Here is a 19,445-nt window from a genome sequence, read left to right on the forward strand (position 1 = left end):
TACGGCACCCACACATCCAGTCACAGCCAACTGAAGTAAAAGTACCTTTTGAAAGCTTTCAGTATTTATTGTGTGAGTAAGGATGAGTGTACAAGATGTCAGGAACACGGCACTGAGATACTGAGATGTACCTTTTGGTTATCACATCACACCATCTTTTTAGAGTGACATATTCTAAAAGGTGATACAGTAGTTGGTTGTGAAGGATAAGGCGTGTGTTGCTCGATACTTTCAACAAATCCCACAAAAAACAAAACGGTCCGTCTGTCAAATGTTTCCTACTCCATACGTGGAACTCCAACCCCCAAGCCCACTGGTTCCAACTGAAGACATACATCTTCACAAGCAGGTCTGAAATATAGAGTTTCATTTTTATAAAAGGTTATTTTCTAAAGCATCTGGGAATTGTAGTTTTGAGCAAGTGTTACTTAAATAAGGATCCACAGAGTATGTGTTAAATACACATGCTGCACTAGTGAGGAGGAGCAGGAAGGTGTCTCTGCAGCATGTAATGAAGGAACATGTCAGCCAACTAAATAACTAAATAAGATAAATAAGATTTTGGGACGCTCTTTATTGCAGTGTACTTGATTGACGAGAGCAGACGGTCCTGGTATCTTGTACACGTGTGTCCTGTGTTGTGTGCCATCAGTAAACATGACATTTGCATCCGTTAGTCAGAGCAACATCAAACTGTAGATGGTTACTTGTGAAGCTCCAGCGGGTCAGTAGAGGAAATGTGAGTGGCTTAGTAAAGCTGAGTGCATTAGAGAAAGTATCTAGAAGCCTCTTTTCAACTTTACAGCATTTCTGCAGGGCGGTCCCTGCGTTTGCTGTTGATTGTCAAACCCAAGCGTCAGTGTACGTGGTTTATTTTTAGGACATGGACACAGAAACATGCCATGCCCCATTCCCCTGTTGATCAAAGGCATTCAAGGCTGGTCCAGAGGCCCCTGTGATGATTTGTTTAGTACAGTGAGAAACTCAGTGGGCTTGTTACCACCTGTTGCGCGCCAGAATTAGAAGTTTACGCGGTGACAGGACTTTGGTCTTACGGTCAATACAAATTTAAAATATTTAAATAACACCACTAGCAAAGAATCCTTCTGTAGTTTCAGCTATAGGGCTTTAGTTTGACACGTATTTAAGATGTGCCTATTTCAACAAAGTGCGGCTTTGCTATTAGGTGGTAACAACACTGATTCAAGTCAATGGAATGAGAGATCTTGGCAGTAGGGGGTTATCATTCCACCCGTCTGACAACCAAGACACAGAGCGCGAGAGACACAACGTTTTCCAGGGTTGCACAAGAATACAAGTCATGCTTACTCTCAGGATGTGTTGTCTTTCATGCTGGGGAGAGAGGGGAAGAGTGTACACACAGGGAATACACAAAGAAAAGAAATAAAACAACATAAAATGGGAATAAGGTCAAATAAAAAGCACTTCTGGAGACAGTAGGGTTCAGCAACTGCTGGGGTCAGAAATAGAGTTAGCACGCCATCTTGTGGTGCAACAACACTGCAACACCCTGACGTACTGTATATACTGTGTGTAAATGATATTGTAGTCTACCCATTTGCTTGATTCCCTGCATCAGAAAGTGCCACATGTTGCTCTTTAAAGCCCCTGCTAATAATCCCTGCCTGGAGCAGCAGTACACCACACATCTGGTGCTCCAGTAGACAGGGTCAAGGACAACAACCTTTCATGTTGTAAGCAGAACTCGCACACTAAAAACAACTCCAAGAGACTTCCAGGAGTCCCCCACATGACGTGGACTCACAGCAGCACACACACACACACATATATATATATATATACACACACACACATAAAAGACTTCACATATGTTGATAATGTAAATAAAAAAACAAGGTGTGACTTACGTTGTACCAGCTTTGGCTCTTCTGTGGAGAGAGAGAGAGAGAGAGAGAGAGAGAGAGAGAGAGAGAGACAGAGAGGATGTATTTAACTCTGTGAAACTTGTACATGCTGCAGCAGGCTTGAGGGCTCATACAGACAAACAGAAGGTGTGAAATATGATCGACTTCATCGCAACAAGTCAACGCCTTGAAGGTCATACTGTACCTCACACTCTTCCCCTGCCAGGAATTAAAGAAAGTTATGAACAGTGTTTAAAAGCCATAGAGCGACTGATCGTTCCAACTGTGCCGGATTTTGAACCTCAAAGTGCTGCGGGGTGAAATTCTCTTTCAGTTCGCTCACTTCAACACTTAAAGAGCACATATTTACAGAACAACACAATGTTATTTGAATCAAACATTTATAAATACAGGAATCCTTCAAAATAAAAGGATTTCTGGAGGAATATCTGCGAAACTGAAAGTAATTTCACTCCAAACCTGCCAAACACTGCATTAGTTCATTAGATATACTATTAAAATATGTTTTTATTTAATATACATGTGCTACAATATGTCCATCTGTGTCTTTCAGTCACTTATAATGTATCTGAAAGTTTTTGAATAATGTTCAACATCAGATTTAATTCTTTATAAACAACCAATTGCTTCTGTTGCGGTGTTATACCAGCAGAGGGCGGCAGAGATGCATCTTAATCATGACTATGACATTAGAACATTTTCCAGCCACATAAACACACTTTCCGCTCTAACAGTCTAAGAGCAAAAGTCTCAGAGGGGAAACATGCAGGTGATCATTCAGAGGGTGTGACGAGGAGGAGGAGGAGGAGGGTATTCAGGGGGAGAAGAGGGAGAAGAGAGGCGTAACAAGTGATATCCAGTGTGTGATTCCAGTAAAAAAGTGCCACATTTTAAGTTAAAGCAGCAAAACAAAGAGAAGACAACGTAACGTTCCTGTTTCAGAGAGCTTTTCATGATGAGTTATATGCGGACCTATCCCAGCAAGACTACTGTGCTTGTGATTATCATAATATAACGTGTTTCAAACGCTTTCTTATTTTCATACATGGCCACAATAATTAGCCTGACAAGCTAAATGTAGCTCATTGTACATCTCCCTTTCAAAAAACAACAACCTCAAAACACATTCAATTTCTCTTTAGTGCCTCGGGGGCTGTCCCGGGAGTCTTCTCTGCGTCTGACAGGGCTCGGTGGTTATCTGCGGTGCGTGGTGTTAGCGGGCGGTGAGCAGCAGGCTCGAGGCCTGGCTGTGACGATAGCTGGGCTAATGTGGGCTAATCTGATTTGAAGGTGACAGAGACACGAGAGAGGAATTACTTTGAGGCCACTGTCTGGATAAGTTGTGCGTGCGTGTGCCATTGTGTTTGACTTTGTGTGACTGCACGCTAGTGGGTCTGTGAGATTTATGACAGCGTTGCTTACACAGAGAGACTATTTATCGTGACTGAAGGCCTATACAGTACGTGTGGAGAGAGAGAGAGAGAGAGAGAGAGAGAGAGAGAGAGACAGAGAGAGAGAGAGAGAGAGAGAGAGAGAGAGAGAGAGAGAGCGAGAGAGAGAGAGAGAGAGAGAGAACATCTCTCTGCCCAGGACTCTTTCAGGTTTGTGTAACGGCCAAGATATCATTTGGTTTAGACGTCACCACATGTGGGGCTGTGGCAAATGTTTCTCCCATGATGGCAAGACAGACATCTAATCTGTATGATTTAATGCAGTTCACTATAAAGACAGTTCAGGATGAACAACTTTACACAGTTCACAAATCCCTGTCCTTTCACGTTAACTCAGGGGATGGAAAGCATGGGAAAGGACACGAGGGACTGAGACTATCAAAGGGGGGATCCTACAGTCGCACAGCTACAGAGGAAGTGGAGGGCCAGGGGGGAGGGGGGGGGGGGGGGGAATTTAGGCTAATGGGGGGCCAGCAGGGATTGTCAATGGGTCAAATGAAAACAAGAAGAAATGCTTACTTTAATCAGGTTTAGTCTGTCATACTGGAAGAAAATTAAAGAGAAAACAAAACGTTAACCAAAGCAGTGAGCAACATGAACACAGAAAGAAATAGGAAATGGGGGAGAAGAAGCGGAGGTCCTTTACGGCTCAATAGTTTCAGAGGTCTGACTCTGACTCTCCACGTAGCTAAGCTTGTGTGTTACACGAGAAGCCCGGTTGATGAATGTCGTGTCATCATCACTATTATCGTCGTATGTCCGTCGCAGCAGAGAGGCACGGGACCCCCGTCGCTGAACGCGCTCTTTTATTTGGATTGCATTAGGGTTAGGGTGATCAAGCTCACGTTGCTGGGACAACCTCACGCCATGTCTGGGGTCATGTGACAGCTGTGACAGAGGCTCACGTGGCGGGGTGGGGGGTTGGAGTGTGGCACAGAAATGAAAAGTGATGTAATCAATTGCGATATGTGTGTGTGTGTGTGTGTGTGTGTGTGTGTGTGTGCAGAGAGCACCATGAGGCTGCTATTCCAACCAAGCGTTTATTGTGTCCGTGTGTTTGAATCTCTCGTATAACATGTTGACACTAATGAGAAGCTATACACGGCCCCTCCCTACACACTCTGCCATAGATTTAATGAGCACAAATAAATAAATAAAGAAGTGGGATGAAGTCTGACAAGTAGCAAATTGGATGGATGAAGCGACAATATGGACGACGCACTAAAACGTGACACCAGCCTGCAGTCCATGTACAGGAAGGAGAGAGGAGGGGGGGGGGAATGCTCTAATGTGGCAACGGAGCGGTTGCTGAAATAATGATGTAGTCCTGGAGCTCTGACGCGGTTTTTAAGAGTCTATCCCTCAGCAGCCTGTTTACACAGCATGACAGCTCTCATTACCAAAATCTAACAACGGGATAAGTTTGTGAAGAGGGGAGAGGGCGCAGGCCAAAGTGAAAAAAAGGGGAGAGGGAAAGAGAGAGAGGGATTTAATCAATTATTTGCAGTATTATTTATTAGCAATTTGCACCAGAAATGTTCACTTTCATTCTTGGAATCTGACAAAATCTTTTATTTATCATTTTTGATCCTTTTTCTTTTATTTCGCTTCATGTGAATTGCAAAGAAAAGAGGATATCTCGATCCTGACTACAGTATGTAGACCAATCTTAAATCAGGAATTTGCGACATTGCATATCACTAGAAAGGAAAAGAAAGGAGGAGACAGGAGAGGAGAGGGAGTGAGTGAGGTCGTGTGGGACTTTCTGTCTTTTACGAAATGTCCATCTGCTGTGATTGTGCGTGCAGATGGGCCGTGTAACAGTTGCAGTGTGCACAGGAACAAGCTGGGTTCAGGGTGAAGCATTGCAAACAGGGTTCGGACATTTCGACAGAGCAGCTCACGAGACAAGAGGTGGATCAGAAGGGGAAGGTGGGCACAGAGATATTTGAAGAACAGAAAAAAGAGTAATGCTTACTTTGGAAAGTCGCTTGTGAGACTAGCATGCAATCAGGAGAAGAACAAAGAAAAATCAGATAGAAAAATTAAAAGAAAAAGAAAACAACTGCAAGAAAGTACCAACAGAAGAGCTGAACAGTCATTATCAGATGGCACACGTTATCATATGGCATGTAGCAGCAGCAGCAGCAGCAGCAGCAGCAGCAGCAGCAGAGAGAGGAGGCGTGCACACTGTGTTGTGGAGACAAAACATTGTTAAAGAAAAAGAGACAAAAACAACAAGTGGTTTAAAACAGCAGAGACAGAGGAGGACAGAATGAGACGGTCGACGAAGACGTGAGTGACATGGCTAACATTTTGCCGAGCGTACAAAACATTAGAGCCACATGCTCCTTTCTGCGAAACAACCTGAAAGATTCAATCCATCGCCGAGTTCAGTTGTGACGCTGAGATGCAGATGAGGGAGAGGACAGCGAAGACAACAATCTGAACTCTTTCTATTGTTTCTACTATAAGAGTTTGGAATGTCATCAGGTGCGAGGGCTCTGTTCCTGTTCTTCAGGGATCCATTAAGACTCTCAGTAACCGCTGTTCACACAACGAGCTGACACAGACACTGAAAAGCATCGCCTCTCCTAATGATGGGGGACAAACTCCACCTCAGACTGCTGCATGTCGCTTACACTGATACCAAGGAACACCTGTTGCAATGTCCATATGAGCAGCTAACTATCGTGACCTGACCTGTCGAGGCATAGTGTGCTCACAAGATGCGGTGATATCAATCCAACCTAAAAACAACTAAACTTTATAGACTGAGGCAACAAATGCATGACTAGGTTTGAAAGGATATGGTGCGGAGCACGTGGTGAGTATGCTGCATGTATTTATTAAGGTGCAGAAACAACTAGCACGTCTTCATCAGAGTCATTTTGATGCAACGGCACTTTGATGAAGACGTGCTGTTTGCACCATATTTAAATGTGTGCACCGCACCGCATCCCTGCAGACCCTAAATGACTGTCCTGTCTGATTTGAGCTCAGAGTTCGCTGATGCACAAGCTTTCTTTGACCTCCTTTCGATAAAAAAATCCCCTTAGTGAGTAAATAAGCCAAGATCAACTAACACAACTCGCTTAAATCGTAGTTTTAGGAAAGGAAAGAGAGAGTGAAAGGCTTAGGGAGTATATGGGATGTGAAAATGAAAGGCTGGAATGGAGAGGAGGGTGCCTTCTCTCCTGAGGGGGGAGAGCGATAGTTGCAGCTCACTAGTTACATATCAGGATGTACAAGTCAATAACCAAGCATAGAGGGTGCGTCACTACTCTGGGAAAGGGAATACAGATGGTCCGACTCTGACGTGTTCATCCACTCACAGTTTATGAATGAATGCACATGTGGCAGCAAGAGTTGCCACATCATCTCGCCTGCAGTATCATTAAGTCACTGTGATGTCACTGAGATCACTCAGCTGCTAATCTAATTCCATGACACGTTGTATTCTTCCCGTCAGTAAACATGTAGCTTGCACAGCTGCTTCACATGCAGTCAGTGTGTGAGTCAACCGTTTGCATGATGTTGAAGTGTACTGCACGATCCCCCCCCCCGGTCAGAGGAAGCATGCTGTGTTTTTATAAATCAAACATGTCCGTCTAGGCATCGCATACATCAAGTAGAATGCGTCGTAATGTGTGCCGTTTGTGCTTTTGGACAGAGAAGACGTTAACTTAAGCTTTATGCTGACCGCTCTGACCTTAACCCATACGTGTGAAATTGGCACCTTGCGTCCGACAGCGGAGCTGTGAAAATGTTACGAGCAGCTTTGTGTTCTCTACCAGGGAACTCTCTTTTCAGTGAGGCCTTAGTGTGGCTTCAGTGCTGAGAGCTGGACACGGAGGTAAAAGTGTACCACACTTGAAACTGGGAGGCTACCCTTCTCTTCTATCAAACGGGTACCGAGGAAATGTGTCAAACATGTAATAAGGAGCATCTCCTGGTCGCTTACCTTTGAGTTCTTTCCCCCGCTTCTTGCTGACTGCAGGGAATATGTTCTCTGGACAACCTGCTCGGGCGTGGAAGGGGATTTGTCAGAGGAGTGGTCTGAACCCTTCTCCACCATATTCTCACCCTCCTGGCTCTGTGGTGTGGGAGAGCGCGAGCGTTTACGCAGGACTGGTGAGCAGGCGGGTGTGCTCTTGTTTGAGTTACTGGCAGTGCTAAAAGAAAAGAGGCAGAAAGAAGGATGAGAAAATGATATCTAGTCCTACAATAAAAGTTAAGATACAACATATAATCTACAAAATGACAAAGTGCATGATAGCAATGATGCAAATACTCCTAGAATATAGTAATGTTGATATCATGCAAGGGAGCGTTGTAAGTTTACAGATCAGTGTGAGCAGCAGCACAGCACGATTTCCTCATGCTTACATCATCAGAGGCTTAACAGGCTTGAAGCACCATGTGCTAACCTGACTAATGACAGCTAAGCTAATACGGGATTCCAACAACAACAACAACAACAACAACAGCAGCAGCTTCAGCAGCAGCAGCGGCAGCTTCAGCAGCAGCAGCGGCAGCTTCAGCAGCAGCAGCGGCAGCTTTAGCAGCAGCAGCGGCAGCTTCAGCAACAGCAGCTTCAGCAGCAGCAGCTTCAGCAGCAGCAGCTTCAGCAGCAGCAGCAGCGGCAGCTTCAGCAGCAGCAGCTTCAGCTTTAGCAGCAGCAGCTTCAGCAGCGGCAGCTTCAGCAGCAGCAGCAGCGGCAGCTTCAGCAGCAGCAGCAGCTTCAGCAGCAGCAGCAGTGAGGGAAACAAATATAGTAAGACACCGCCATGCATGATGACCGGAGGATTTTCTCACGACTGCCACAATCAGAATCGCTTTATTTGCCAAATGTACACAAAAATATAATAATCTATGTGTTTGTTTTAGAGACCATCTGCAATTTGATTAAGGAATGTAATCGACTGACATTTATTTAGCCGTAAAATATGACGCCTTACAAAAATGAATGTTTTCCCTTAAATGATCAGAGGAACAAGGCCAGAGCATCATTCCGGCTCTTAAAGCCGTTAACATATGATTCTATCAACTCAACCGGAGCTGCCTTTATCGTGGTGGTTTGCTTCAATGCCTCCACTAACACCTCTCCAGACCGGTGGTCCCTTTCCTTCCTTCCATCGTACGTTGCTATCAGGTAGCATCTGTCATCCAGCACTATACGCTCTCTTTTCTTACACACACACACACACACACACACACACACACACACACACACACACACACACACACACACACACATCAATGGCTCAGCGAGAAGCCTGCTCCTCACAATGACAGAAGCGGACAAAAGGCCCTGTAAGTGATCTGAGTGGCAGTGCGCCCGCCAGGCACGGTTACTTGACATGACGTAATGCAAGCCCTTACGTCACTGCCAGCCAATGGCCGCTCTTAGTGGCCATGAATTACTGATCTACGGTTACATCTTGGACTTCAGTGCAACATGAAGCACTGCATCATAGAGGGCAGCGTTGACAGCTTCTGTCTGACTGCCAGGCTCTGGTGTACCACTCGCTGGTTGATTTTAAAAAGGCAACAGCCTTGACATCTGTTTAATGCACGGGGATAGATCATGCACACCTGGTGTATTAAAGGTACCCGTGACATCAATTGATATGATTACCAAATGGCCTGCTGCTCAGTAGACAACTGATTAGTCCCTACTGACCTGATTAGGAGAACATTGGTGGGGAAATCTCTCTTTGTTGGACCTGTATTATTTGAAGTAGACATCTCCTGCTGCCCCAGCTCAGTGGCAGGTGAAAACCAGATGACTACTTTGTGCAGAGCTGCAGATTAAAATTGTAACCTCCAGGTTCCTATTCTGCCTTTCATCATGTCATCCATCAGGGTATAAAGCCTGAGTATTAACGCTCACTATGATGGTGGAAAGCAGAGAACATTGATATTCAGCATGCATGATAATCTCTGTCTGAGCCAGGAGACTGTCTGGGTTACACACACACACACGTTGGTGTAGAAGGAGGATATCAAAATATCCCTCTTTAGCACCTTCCATGTGCTTGGTTTGGGGCAGACACATGAACCAGGGAAGGGTTTCCCCATGAAACTGTTTATCAGAGGTGATAAGACATCTTGATGACGTCCTAAACATCCGCATTCATCCTGAAATATGTCTCTGCCCTTTCCTCGAAACTTTAGTATTCGTTTTTTTTTATGATGTAAGCAGATCATGTCATAAAACACTGCACAACACTCTAAGAGAGGAGCTTTGTGGGCTGTTCTTATCCACGATGAAGGAAATACTAAGAAGTGCACCTTGAGGGTCCTTTTCTGTACATGAAAGTACATTTTCCACAGATGTCACAGGCTCATAATGGCATATAGGTGGGAAAAAAAAGCTTCTCAATGTCCTGAATTAAAGGAACGGTTACTTCAGACAACTTCTATGGTTCTGGTCCAGCAACAGGTAAGGTAGAGAAGAGCTAACCCTGTTTCTGTTCTGCACCAGTCGGGTCACATAGCTGCTTCTGCCTGTGTGTGATCGTTAGACTCAAAGCTGATCATCAGTAACTTTCTGCATGTTGTTGCCAACTGGCATTGCCTACCAGGAAACGTAGTGGATCAACATTTCTCAGTACAGACTGGATTGCCTTAAATCATACTAAATGTGCAAATACAACAGATGGAAGTATCGATAATATATCTATTGAAATATGCAAGTCTTCCATTAGCTCCCACCTATCCCAAGAGAATCTGATCACCCGACAATGATGCTTTGAACATTTTCAAACAACCTCTTTATTTAATTTTCCTTATAGTTATTGTCACTTTTATTAAGAATTATTTTTTCTTTATTAATTCTTAATGGTCTTTATTTTTTACACTTGCTCTATAGATATAAACGTATTATTCTTTATTAATTAAAAGCTCTAAACTTTTACTGCTATTATGTATCCACATGGGTGTAAAAGGTGGAACTAGAACAAATAAGATAAATCAAAAATAATGAGGTAGGTAGGTTATATCTTTTATGATTAAGACCTGTGACAAAGCCCCCACTGAAGAAATGCAAGAGATAAAAAAACCCTCGAGGATTATCTCTCAACACTTTCCCTCCACGCTGAAGGAGACAGGATTTCCCCGGCACAGGAACCCCCACTTGTTGTTTTTAGCAGATGTGAAATCCACGTATCATCTCGCCTTCACAGATACACGGCAGTAAACAATGGCAACACGGATCCATCATCAGCATATGAATGACTAAGCTGGATATCAGTCATCCACACAGCAGTTTGCTCTCTGAACCAGCGTTGTGCTGTGGAGAGAGTGAACATGCAGCTGAACGCTAGGCTGCAGAGAGGAGCAGACAAAAGCATCTCTCACAGATGCAGAAACAGAACACTGAGAGTTTGACGTGAAGCAAGAGAACCTGCCGGCACATAATCTCTGGACCGTGATGCTCGGGGGAATTACATGGAAAAGCACAATGAGTTCTCCAGCTGGAGAGTAATAGACACCGCTGTTCACAGCTGAACTTCAAACATATGACTTCCTTGTCATTGTTTGATGCCACGAAGGAACACCTGACATGTGGTGTAGCGACACACTTTTCTCTTCAATCTAAAACGGTTTATTGGATTCAAATATAGCCATGAAATAAAACTCCAGCGCTGCGTTCTGGATTCACCTCCAGTGAGCCATTGTAGAGAGAGAGAGAGAGAGAGAGAGCGAGAGAGAGAGAGCGAGAGAGCGAGAGAGCGAGAGAGCGAGAGCTGACAAACAATTTAACAATTAAAAAGACATATCTTTTAGAGCACCGCCCACGCACCTACGAAAGCTCAAACAAGAGCTCAGCTTAGAATGAATATCACTATAGCAACAGTGAACAGAGAGAGTGGTTTAAATATTCAGAGTGTGTTACTAAATATACTTCGGCAGCTCTGCTGTTAGAGATGCTGTCTGAGCGGGAAATGCTGCAGGGAGGCCGAGTGACGGACGATGCATCACGACCCATGGGGGAGCTTTTGCACTTTTACAAAAGGAGGGAGTCTGCGGTTGTGGAGAGAAAGATTGTTGTATTTCAACACCCAAAACAAACCTGTTTTGTTTAAGGCCACGTTCTGCCACTTTATATTGCACATTCAAGAATCGCAGCAATGCTTTGTGGGGCATAGCGAGAACTATAAAACTGAGGAGCTTCATGTTACCCAGGGTTAAACATTATGGCCCACAACGGAGTTAAAGACAATAAATCAAAGCTTATTTTGATCCAAACTTATTGCATCTGCCATTGTTAACATCTTACTCCAATATTAAAACACTAATATCTCACATTTTGTACAGCACGGCATGTTTATTTGCACCCCATGCGAGAGGGATGGGTCCTCATCTGTATTACAGCGCGCTGCACAGACAGACGACTCACATGACCCCTACATGTCACCCAAAACAGGTCAAGTTCTTACATATAGATTGAAACAAAAATATAAAAGAGAAACAAGCATGCTGCTTGCTCTACTTTGTTGCAGTCTTTTCTTTAAATAAGCTCTAAAGCTCTAAATCCAAACGGCTCAAGCTGTCCGATCGTTCAGCTTCACAATGGGAAAGAGTTCCGGGCCGTTCTGAGGGCCCCGCTTGTTTTCACAGTTTTGCTGACCCTGGAAAATACCCATCTGGCAGTGGCCCTTCAGCTCCGCTTGTTTTGAAAAGACCATGAGTAACACCACGCTCACCAACACACACACACACCGAGCACATCCCCCCCCCCCCACGCACTGCAGAAATACATTTAGCAACATCACACACCTAACCTACCTAAAACTACAAACACAACCCAGAACAGTACATATTATATAACCCACACACACACACACACACACACACACACACACGTACAGATCAGAGCCCGTCGTACCCCTTCTGAAAGACACAGTCCCTCAACACCTCGCCGTAGCAGCCCTCAAGGCAGCGGCAGCCCTCGTTGGTCTCCGTCACACACTCAAACACCACCATGTCCTCAAACGCAGCCCCAAGTAATGAGCTGCTCATCCAGCGGATCATCCTGAGGCCTGCACACTGCACTTTCCTTTCTCTATCAGTGGAAAAGAAGAAAGGTAGCCGGATGAATATATATATATATATATATATATATATATATATATATATATATATATATATATATAGAGACGGAAACGATGGAAGAGGCAAGCCGGGAGATTTTCTTTAGCAGGCTTAGGGCCGCTGATCTTCCCCGGCCAGCTCTGATCTCCTAATAACAAGCTTACATCGCCCTAAACACCACCTGCCAAAGAAGAGGAATTGGTGGTCTGAGGTGCCGATGAAACCCCCCCCCCCCTCCTCCTCCTGAATAGTACATGTTGATCTTGCCAAGCAGGGAAACAAATCATTATGCAGGCTCCATGTACTTCTGCCTGAATGCAGCCAGGTACAAGGCAGGCTGTTGTTCCCAGCACTAACCTGGTCGTAGCCATGTAGAGAGCCGCTCCACAGCGATCAGCCCTTTTCAAATGGCTTCATTCGCGCAGCGGGAGCCGCGGATGAGGCATAGGAGGAAGGAGACGAGGAGGGTGGGGGGAGAAGAGAGAGGGATGAACGCCAGTGAACGAGTTCTGGAGCATGCCAGGAGGATGGGAGGGAAAGGAGGAGGAAGCGGCCGAGGGAGATAAAAAGAAAGTATTTTCCCGGCAGACGGAGAGAACAGTGGTTCCCCTCTGGAGAGCAGGCTCCGTCTTCTTTCTCTCTCTCCCTATCGTTCCCTCTTTTGTCTAATTGAGGCTGATAAGCTCTCTCTCTCTCTCTCTAGCAACCTGCACTTTTCCATTCCCCCCTTTTTCTTCCCTCCGCTCTCCCAGCCGTCGGATCATCAGCCTGATTAATGCATCTGCTAGTCTCCAAGCAAGCCTCTTCCTCTCGCGGTTTCTGCTCCTTGTTCACAGGATTTCACGGCTGCAGACTGACAATAGATGGAAAGAGATTGAGAGAGAGAGAGAGAGAGAGAGAGAGAGAGAGAGAGAGAGAGAGAGAGAGAGAGAGAGAGAGAGAGAGAGCACATGAGGAAAGAGATGGTTTTCACTTTGCATTCCACCTCTACTTGGTGCTGGTGCACTGAGCCTGCTGCTGTCTCTATTATTCATGTGTTTCATGAATGGAGGGGCTGACATCACCGGCATTCAGGTCACTTTACATTCGAAGCTCCCTCTAAATCACACAATAAGTTAGAGCAGGGTTTGTGTTCAACACATTTCACACGGACACACACACACACACACACACACACTTGCACATAAATACTTTCTTTATAAACCAGATCAGCAAAAGTTAATGCAAATAACAAAATGAAATAATGTTAAAGAAATGCAAGTATGACGAGATAACATATACTGTATATAACTATTGAATGTGGCAGCACATTTCAACACTTTCTTGAAATTCAAATATAGCAAAACCTGTGGCATTAGAAACTTGTTGTATCCGGCAACAAAGCCCAATATTAACCCACATAATCTGGGATTTCACTGCCCCTCGAGGCTACCGCTTTTTAATTGTGTGGCAGGTTCCAATAAATGAAAGAAAATATGAAATATTATCCATCGTGCACCATTCATTTCAAAGTGTGTGTCGACCTCCAGGCAACGCATGGCGAAGTACAACTGTGGTCATCAGTCACCCTGCCGCAGTGGAAAGTGCTTACTTCAGTTGATTTGACTGATATTTATTTAGCATTTGAAGGAAGTGCTGCAGCATTACCTAAACACGCTCCTGAATACACACGGGAATGAGGATTTAAACTTCTGGTGAACCGACTTGAAACACTTTATTTTTATGTGTTGATGATGTGAGGTTTCATCTGAGCATGTTCAAACCTGATATTTTATACATATAAGGAAGACTGGAAGTTACAGTCTCCTCATTGTTCCACATCATCTCTTCAGTGGAGCTTTGAGTGTCACACACGTAACATACTTCATGTACCTGATGATTCAGATCTTTTTCTTGCATTATCAACTTTTCCACCTCAGACGAGCGTAAAAACGTTGAAATTCTTTGGTTTTTTTTTTACACCATCCTTCATATTATAGTAGAATAATGTAAATATGTGTTTGTAAAGTACATTTTTAAAAATAATTTTGGTTGATTTAATTATCTAAAGCTTTAAGGAACTACAAGTACGTACAAGAGACGATTCAAGCTCACGCTAACGTTGTGAATGTGCCGATCTGAGCGTGTGACCTTTGTTTGTGTCTTCCATTGGTCCAGCACCTTCTGCCTTCAACTGTTTTGTGGGAGGTGCTTTGTTTCTCATTTTAAACATCCCCACAAATCAATCAGCTCTTTCAAAAACAATGTCCTCCATACCATGAAAGGCTTTGTCCACTGGACTGAAACTGGGTCTCCAACAGTTTACAAGTGTTATGGTGGATCACACACACTTACTGGAGCGTTCATGAACTAATTGGCGTTATCATATGCAATCAAGAAACACATTTATGATGATACTATTTACTATCTGTTTTACTAACAAATGAGAAAAGTAGTTTTAAGGTGAAGCTTTCACACATTCATTAAGATGACCAGTCAGTAATCACATCTGCATCTCTTTAAAAAAAAAGAAGTGCTGCTGGAAAGACTTGACCCCGGGGCTGCAGCAGTGCTGGCTGCCTCTGTGGGAGCGCTGAGCGGAGCCGTGCAGTGGAACAAAGGGAGCTGGTCCACTGAGCCGGACCACTGTGTGCCCAGATAAGCCTGCCCAGCCTCACACCAACAACTGACCTACTTAGGGAACCTCTGTTCTCTTTGTTGTTGCACCCAAGCGACACGCAGATGGTCGAATTGACCACACACACTCAGAAATATGGTATGTGATGATCAACCATGAGCACTTGATGTTGACTCTGTCATCGTATTTACTGATGACTGACAGGCTCGACTAGTTTCAGTTTCTTTTTGTGATTGGTGGTGTCGATAGAAGCCAAACACACCCCGCATGCTACTCTCATTTTCCCATCTTTGTGAGAGGAAGGCGTTTTGTTTACAGAGTTGTCATGGCTGCATCAATGTGGCGACGCCTGGCTGAGTCGGAAATGTCTGTCAGCCTCACTGTGTCTCGGTCGTGCAGTTGCCATGGCAGCCCGTCAAGCCATTCATGTGCACTGCCACTTGAAGTGTTCCCAACTAGAGGGAGAAAGAGAGCGCTGTAGGAGGGTGTGTGTGTTTGTGTGTGAAAGGGGGGGTGATGCTGCTGCATAAAGCATGAACACACACACGATTAGTAATCTACAAAGCCCTGGAGTTTAAGTGCACTTTGCCGTGAACATGTTCGGAGTGGAAGGAGTGATCAGCGGGACCCTGACAGCTGATATCTCCATTCTACTCGTAGCAAGAAGATAGTTTGAAAGGTCAGGACACGGCACCGTCAGCGTCAGTGTCGTACAAAAACAAGCAAACACAGAGTGAAACTACTGTGGCAACTTTCCTCCAACTATTTCAATCCAATCCCACACGCACAACTTTAGCAGTTAGTCCCCGGCTTAATTAAACTTCCTAATTATCCTCAATGTGTGGCAACCTAACATAGGCCTGAACCAATTTTTGTTGGGTTCTCATTGAAGCGACGACCTGCTGTACCTCTGGGTCCAAGAACCTGTTTTAAAAGCAGCTATAATTAAACACGCCGATTTAAATTCAAGAGCACGACTCGACCCGATGAGGTAATTCAAGGACTCGCTGGAGATGTCAGAGAGGGGCAGGAGGGGACAGGAAACTGGCAACTGGATCAAGCCCCTGCGGGACACGTTGTCCCAGTGGGACGGGACACAGCCACTGCCATCTGCAGGGGATATATGGGCGGAAGGAAGCAGGCTGGGTGACAAAAGAGCGGTGGGCAGAGAAAGGCTGAGGGTTGGAGAGAAAGAGAGTGTGTGCAAGTGTAGAGAAACAAGGTGAAGTAAGGAGGAGTCATTTTATTTAATGTTTTACTATTTTGTAACACTTGTGGCACTTATTATCCTGTCGTGCTAACTAAATGTCACCAACACATTTAGCTGTTTGTGCATTATACTTATGAGCCTACAGGTAGATAAATTGCTTCCTCAAGTGTCGCGGGCAGAGAGCAAATAAAAACAAATCAATAAATGATATGAACACAGTTACCAGTATGTGACACCTCCATGTACACAGAAACACATGAACGCTTCCAAGACAGATGAGGGGGGGGGGGGGGCAGGTTCTGATGTTGACAGGCTTCATTTGAGAAACTAATGTATAGAACGCTAATGTGAAGCCTTTTTCATCAGACGCCCATCAGGGAGGTGTACAAATGACTGTCTGTCGCTGAACGCAGCTTCTGGTCCATTAGGGACGAGGCTGAGGGAAACAGGAACATTACCTCCCACAGCACCGCGTGACAGATGCTTTAAAAGTTACCTGGGAGTAAATGTCTGTCTGTTCTTATTATGAACACATCACATTTTATAAATACTGTAAGGCTAATGCAAATTACAACCAGCCTTCCTAGTCCTAACACTCAAAGCAGATACATAACTTTCCCCCCTAGTGTTTCCAAGTGGTATTACACACACACTGCATTTGTTTCCAAACAAACTCTGCAGCACAGACAGAGTTGATCATATATGTCTGTCTGTTTTCACATGAAAAAGAAGATCGAGCTACTTGTTCACATACTGTGAGAAGTTTCCAGTTAACTTTAATAACAAAAAAGTACATTTCTTAATCACTAAGAGCAATCAAACATCTATTTTCTTTAGTGACTTTATCAATCATTGCAAAAACAATCAATGCATCATCAATTATATCCCCTCACAGTCCACACACAGAGAAAAGTTGGTTGTATTGGGAGCAGGGAGCAGAAGAATGTGGCGGGGAACACTATAGAGCATAATCGCCGATGACAAATGGCTTGTGGGAAGGATGCAGTAATAAAAAGAAGAAGAAGGGGGACAGGGGACGAGAGAGAGAGAGAGAGAGAGAGAGAGAGAGAGAGAGAGAGAGAGAGAGAGTTAATAAGCTGTGGCCAGGAGGGAAACAATTCTGCGGTTTCTCTCCACTGCAGAGCCCCTGCTGTGAACTTGGAAGTCCACTGTGGCCCAGTGTGACGGTGCAGTGCTTTATCTGTAAGGCTGCAGTTGGTTCCAAACCTCCCGGTCCGTTCCTAACACACTCTTAGCTGTCGACATTTCATCATTCTGTTTTCAAAGCAAGAAGAAGAAGTTTTGCAGAAGGGAATGGGCTTAATCATCACTTCTGATTACAGCTGATGGACCAGCAGTTCACCTAATGCAGAATGTCTTCTTCTCCCTCTCTGCTGCTTCACATATTGAAATGAATCTTCTTGGTGCAGAGGCCTGGGAGCTACAATTTTCAAGTCAGTTTAAAATAGCCCAGAGAGACATTAGTGGCTCGGCACTGGATAGTACACGCCTGGGGGGTTTGGTTTGCATGTGTGTGCGTGAGGCTCTGGAGCATCCGTGCACATGTTGGTGGACGCTGCAAGTTTCCAAAAGTCTTTGATGTTCTGTTTGTTCTGGCATGCACTCGCTGAAAGCTGTAGTCTCAAAGGGACGTAACAGCAGAAATCACTGATGGAAGAACAGTGTTCTCCTCCTTCACTCCACTGCTCTGTGACCGTGACATGACAGGTAGAGAAATCACTGCAGTAGCCTGCTCTGATGGGCAACGATCGATAAGATAAAGCAGCTGAACAACCGACCGGACAAGTTTGGGGGTAAAGATAGACACACGCATTTATGTATGCAAGTCCGCACTCAGTCTGTCCAACAGTCCTGCAGCAACAACTGGCTTGTCCATGGTGCCACGTGCAGAGAGTAAGCTCTAGCTCAAGCCTGCCGTCAGTGCCTCGCTGTTGTTGTTGCTACAGCTGCTGCTGTCGGCTGCGTGTGCACATCTGCGTCTGACTGCATGTGTGTATTTGTGTGCAGATTTAAGTAACACCAAATGTCGTATCAAGAGCAAACATCCACACACTGGGGCCACTGCCAAATCCTGAGCAATCTCAAACTGGCACGCATGCATGTATGCACACACATGGTCTCTCTCTCTCTCTCTCTCTCTCTCTCTCTCCTTCTTATCTCTGCCTTGTCTTCTGACAAGTAATGCTGCAAACACATCCCCCCCCCCAGCCTGGCCCTCAATCACAGCATGCACTGTGACAAACATACACCCAACAGGGCAGCCTGGCTTTCCAATCTGGGAACTTCCCCTGACATTAACTCACATGAGATTCTTTTTCATTACTTTTACACTCTTGTTTCCATCGCATCACATTCATCATCTTGACTTTGGTTTCTTTTGATGCAATTTTAGTACATGTTAACTGACCTTTCTGGTGTCACATGAGTCAAAAACACAATAAATATAACAGCAAAGAAGAAAAGAAAAAAACCTCGAACCAAAAGCATGACCGCTGATGCAAATCCTAACATTGCCTATCAGCCTGTTACCGCATTACACAGGCTTCCCTACTACAATTTGTGTTATCTTGTAAGCAGGCGAAGCATTTTTCCATGCATGAACTTCATCATAATGTTAAGGAATCTCTTTTGCCAGCAGACAATAAAAAGGGTAAAAACAAATGGCAATAAAAAAAACCCCCTGAGAGACGAGAAGAGCAGTAAAGCACCTGGAGAGAGCTCAACAAGTAAGCGCAGGTAAATCACTGCATGCAACATACATAAGGTGCTACATCCAGAGGCAGCTACTGCTTTATAACACGCAACAAATGCACTGATTTAGGTTTTGACTGACGGAAGGACCTTTTTGCCTACGTAGCAGATTTTCCCTGGGAGAACAGAACAGACACTAATAAGAGTGAGGTGTCAGCTGGATCCTCTCAGAGATGATTCTACAAGTGGGAATTGAAACCTCATGATGATCACTTGTTCCTTAATTAATTTGTTCCTCTTCAAGGTGGATTGAAACACAGCTGAATAGTCCTTTTACAAAACATTGCATTCTACATCAGTATGTGGTGTTATATAACATTACAACATGGCATGCAACCTATACCCAGCCAGCCAGACAGACAGGTTATCTCCATGTATAAGAGACT

General features: G+C 44.6%; 1 protein-coding gene across 9 annotated transcripts in view; it reads right to left on the reverse strand.

The window, feature by feature from the left end:
- Positions 1 to 19,445, reverse strand: part of LOC115017600 (protein Aster-B-like) — a 71,293-nt gene that overhangs the window by 14,626 nt on the left and 37,222 nt on the right. For 3 of the 9 annotated variants that reach the window (XM_029446221.1, XM_029446222.1, XM_029446215.1), the window contains 4 exons: positions 7,323 to 7,533; positions 3,878 to 3,901; positions 1,890 to 1,910; positions 1,330 to 1,353 (listed from right to left, as the gene is read on the reverse strand). In XM_029446221.1, coding sequence (XP_029302081.1) covers positions 1,330 to 1,353; positions 1,890 to 1,910; positions 3,878 to 3,901; positions 7,323 to 7,436 — 183 coding nt within the window. In that variant the 5' untranslated portion in view covers positions 7,437 to 7,533. Of the gene's footprint in view, positions 1 to 1,329; positions 1,354 to 1,889; positions 1,911 to 3,877; positions 3,902 to 5,336; positions 5,358 to 7,322; positions 7,534 to 12,817; positions 13,228 to 19,445 lie in introns of those variants that run through there. The other 6 variants (XM_029446223.1, XM_029446218.1, XM_029446217.1 and 3 more) reach the window with 6 other exon arrangements.

Source organism: Cottoperca gobio, chromosome 13 (assembly GCF_900634415.1).
Source record: "Cottoperca gobio chromosome 13, fCotGob3.1, whole genome shotgun sequence".
Taxonomy (NCBI): Eukaryota; Metazoa; Chordata; class Actinopteri; order Perciformes; family Bovichtidae; genus Cottoperca; species Cottoperca gobio.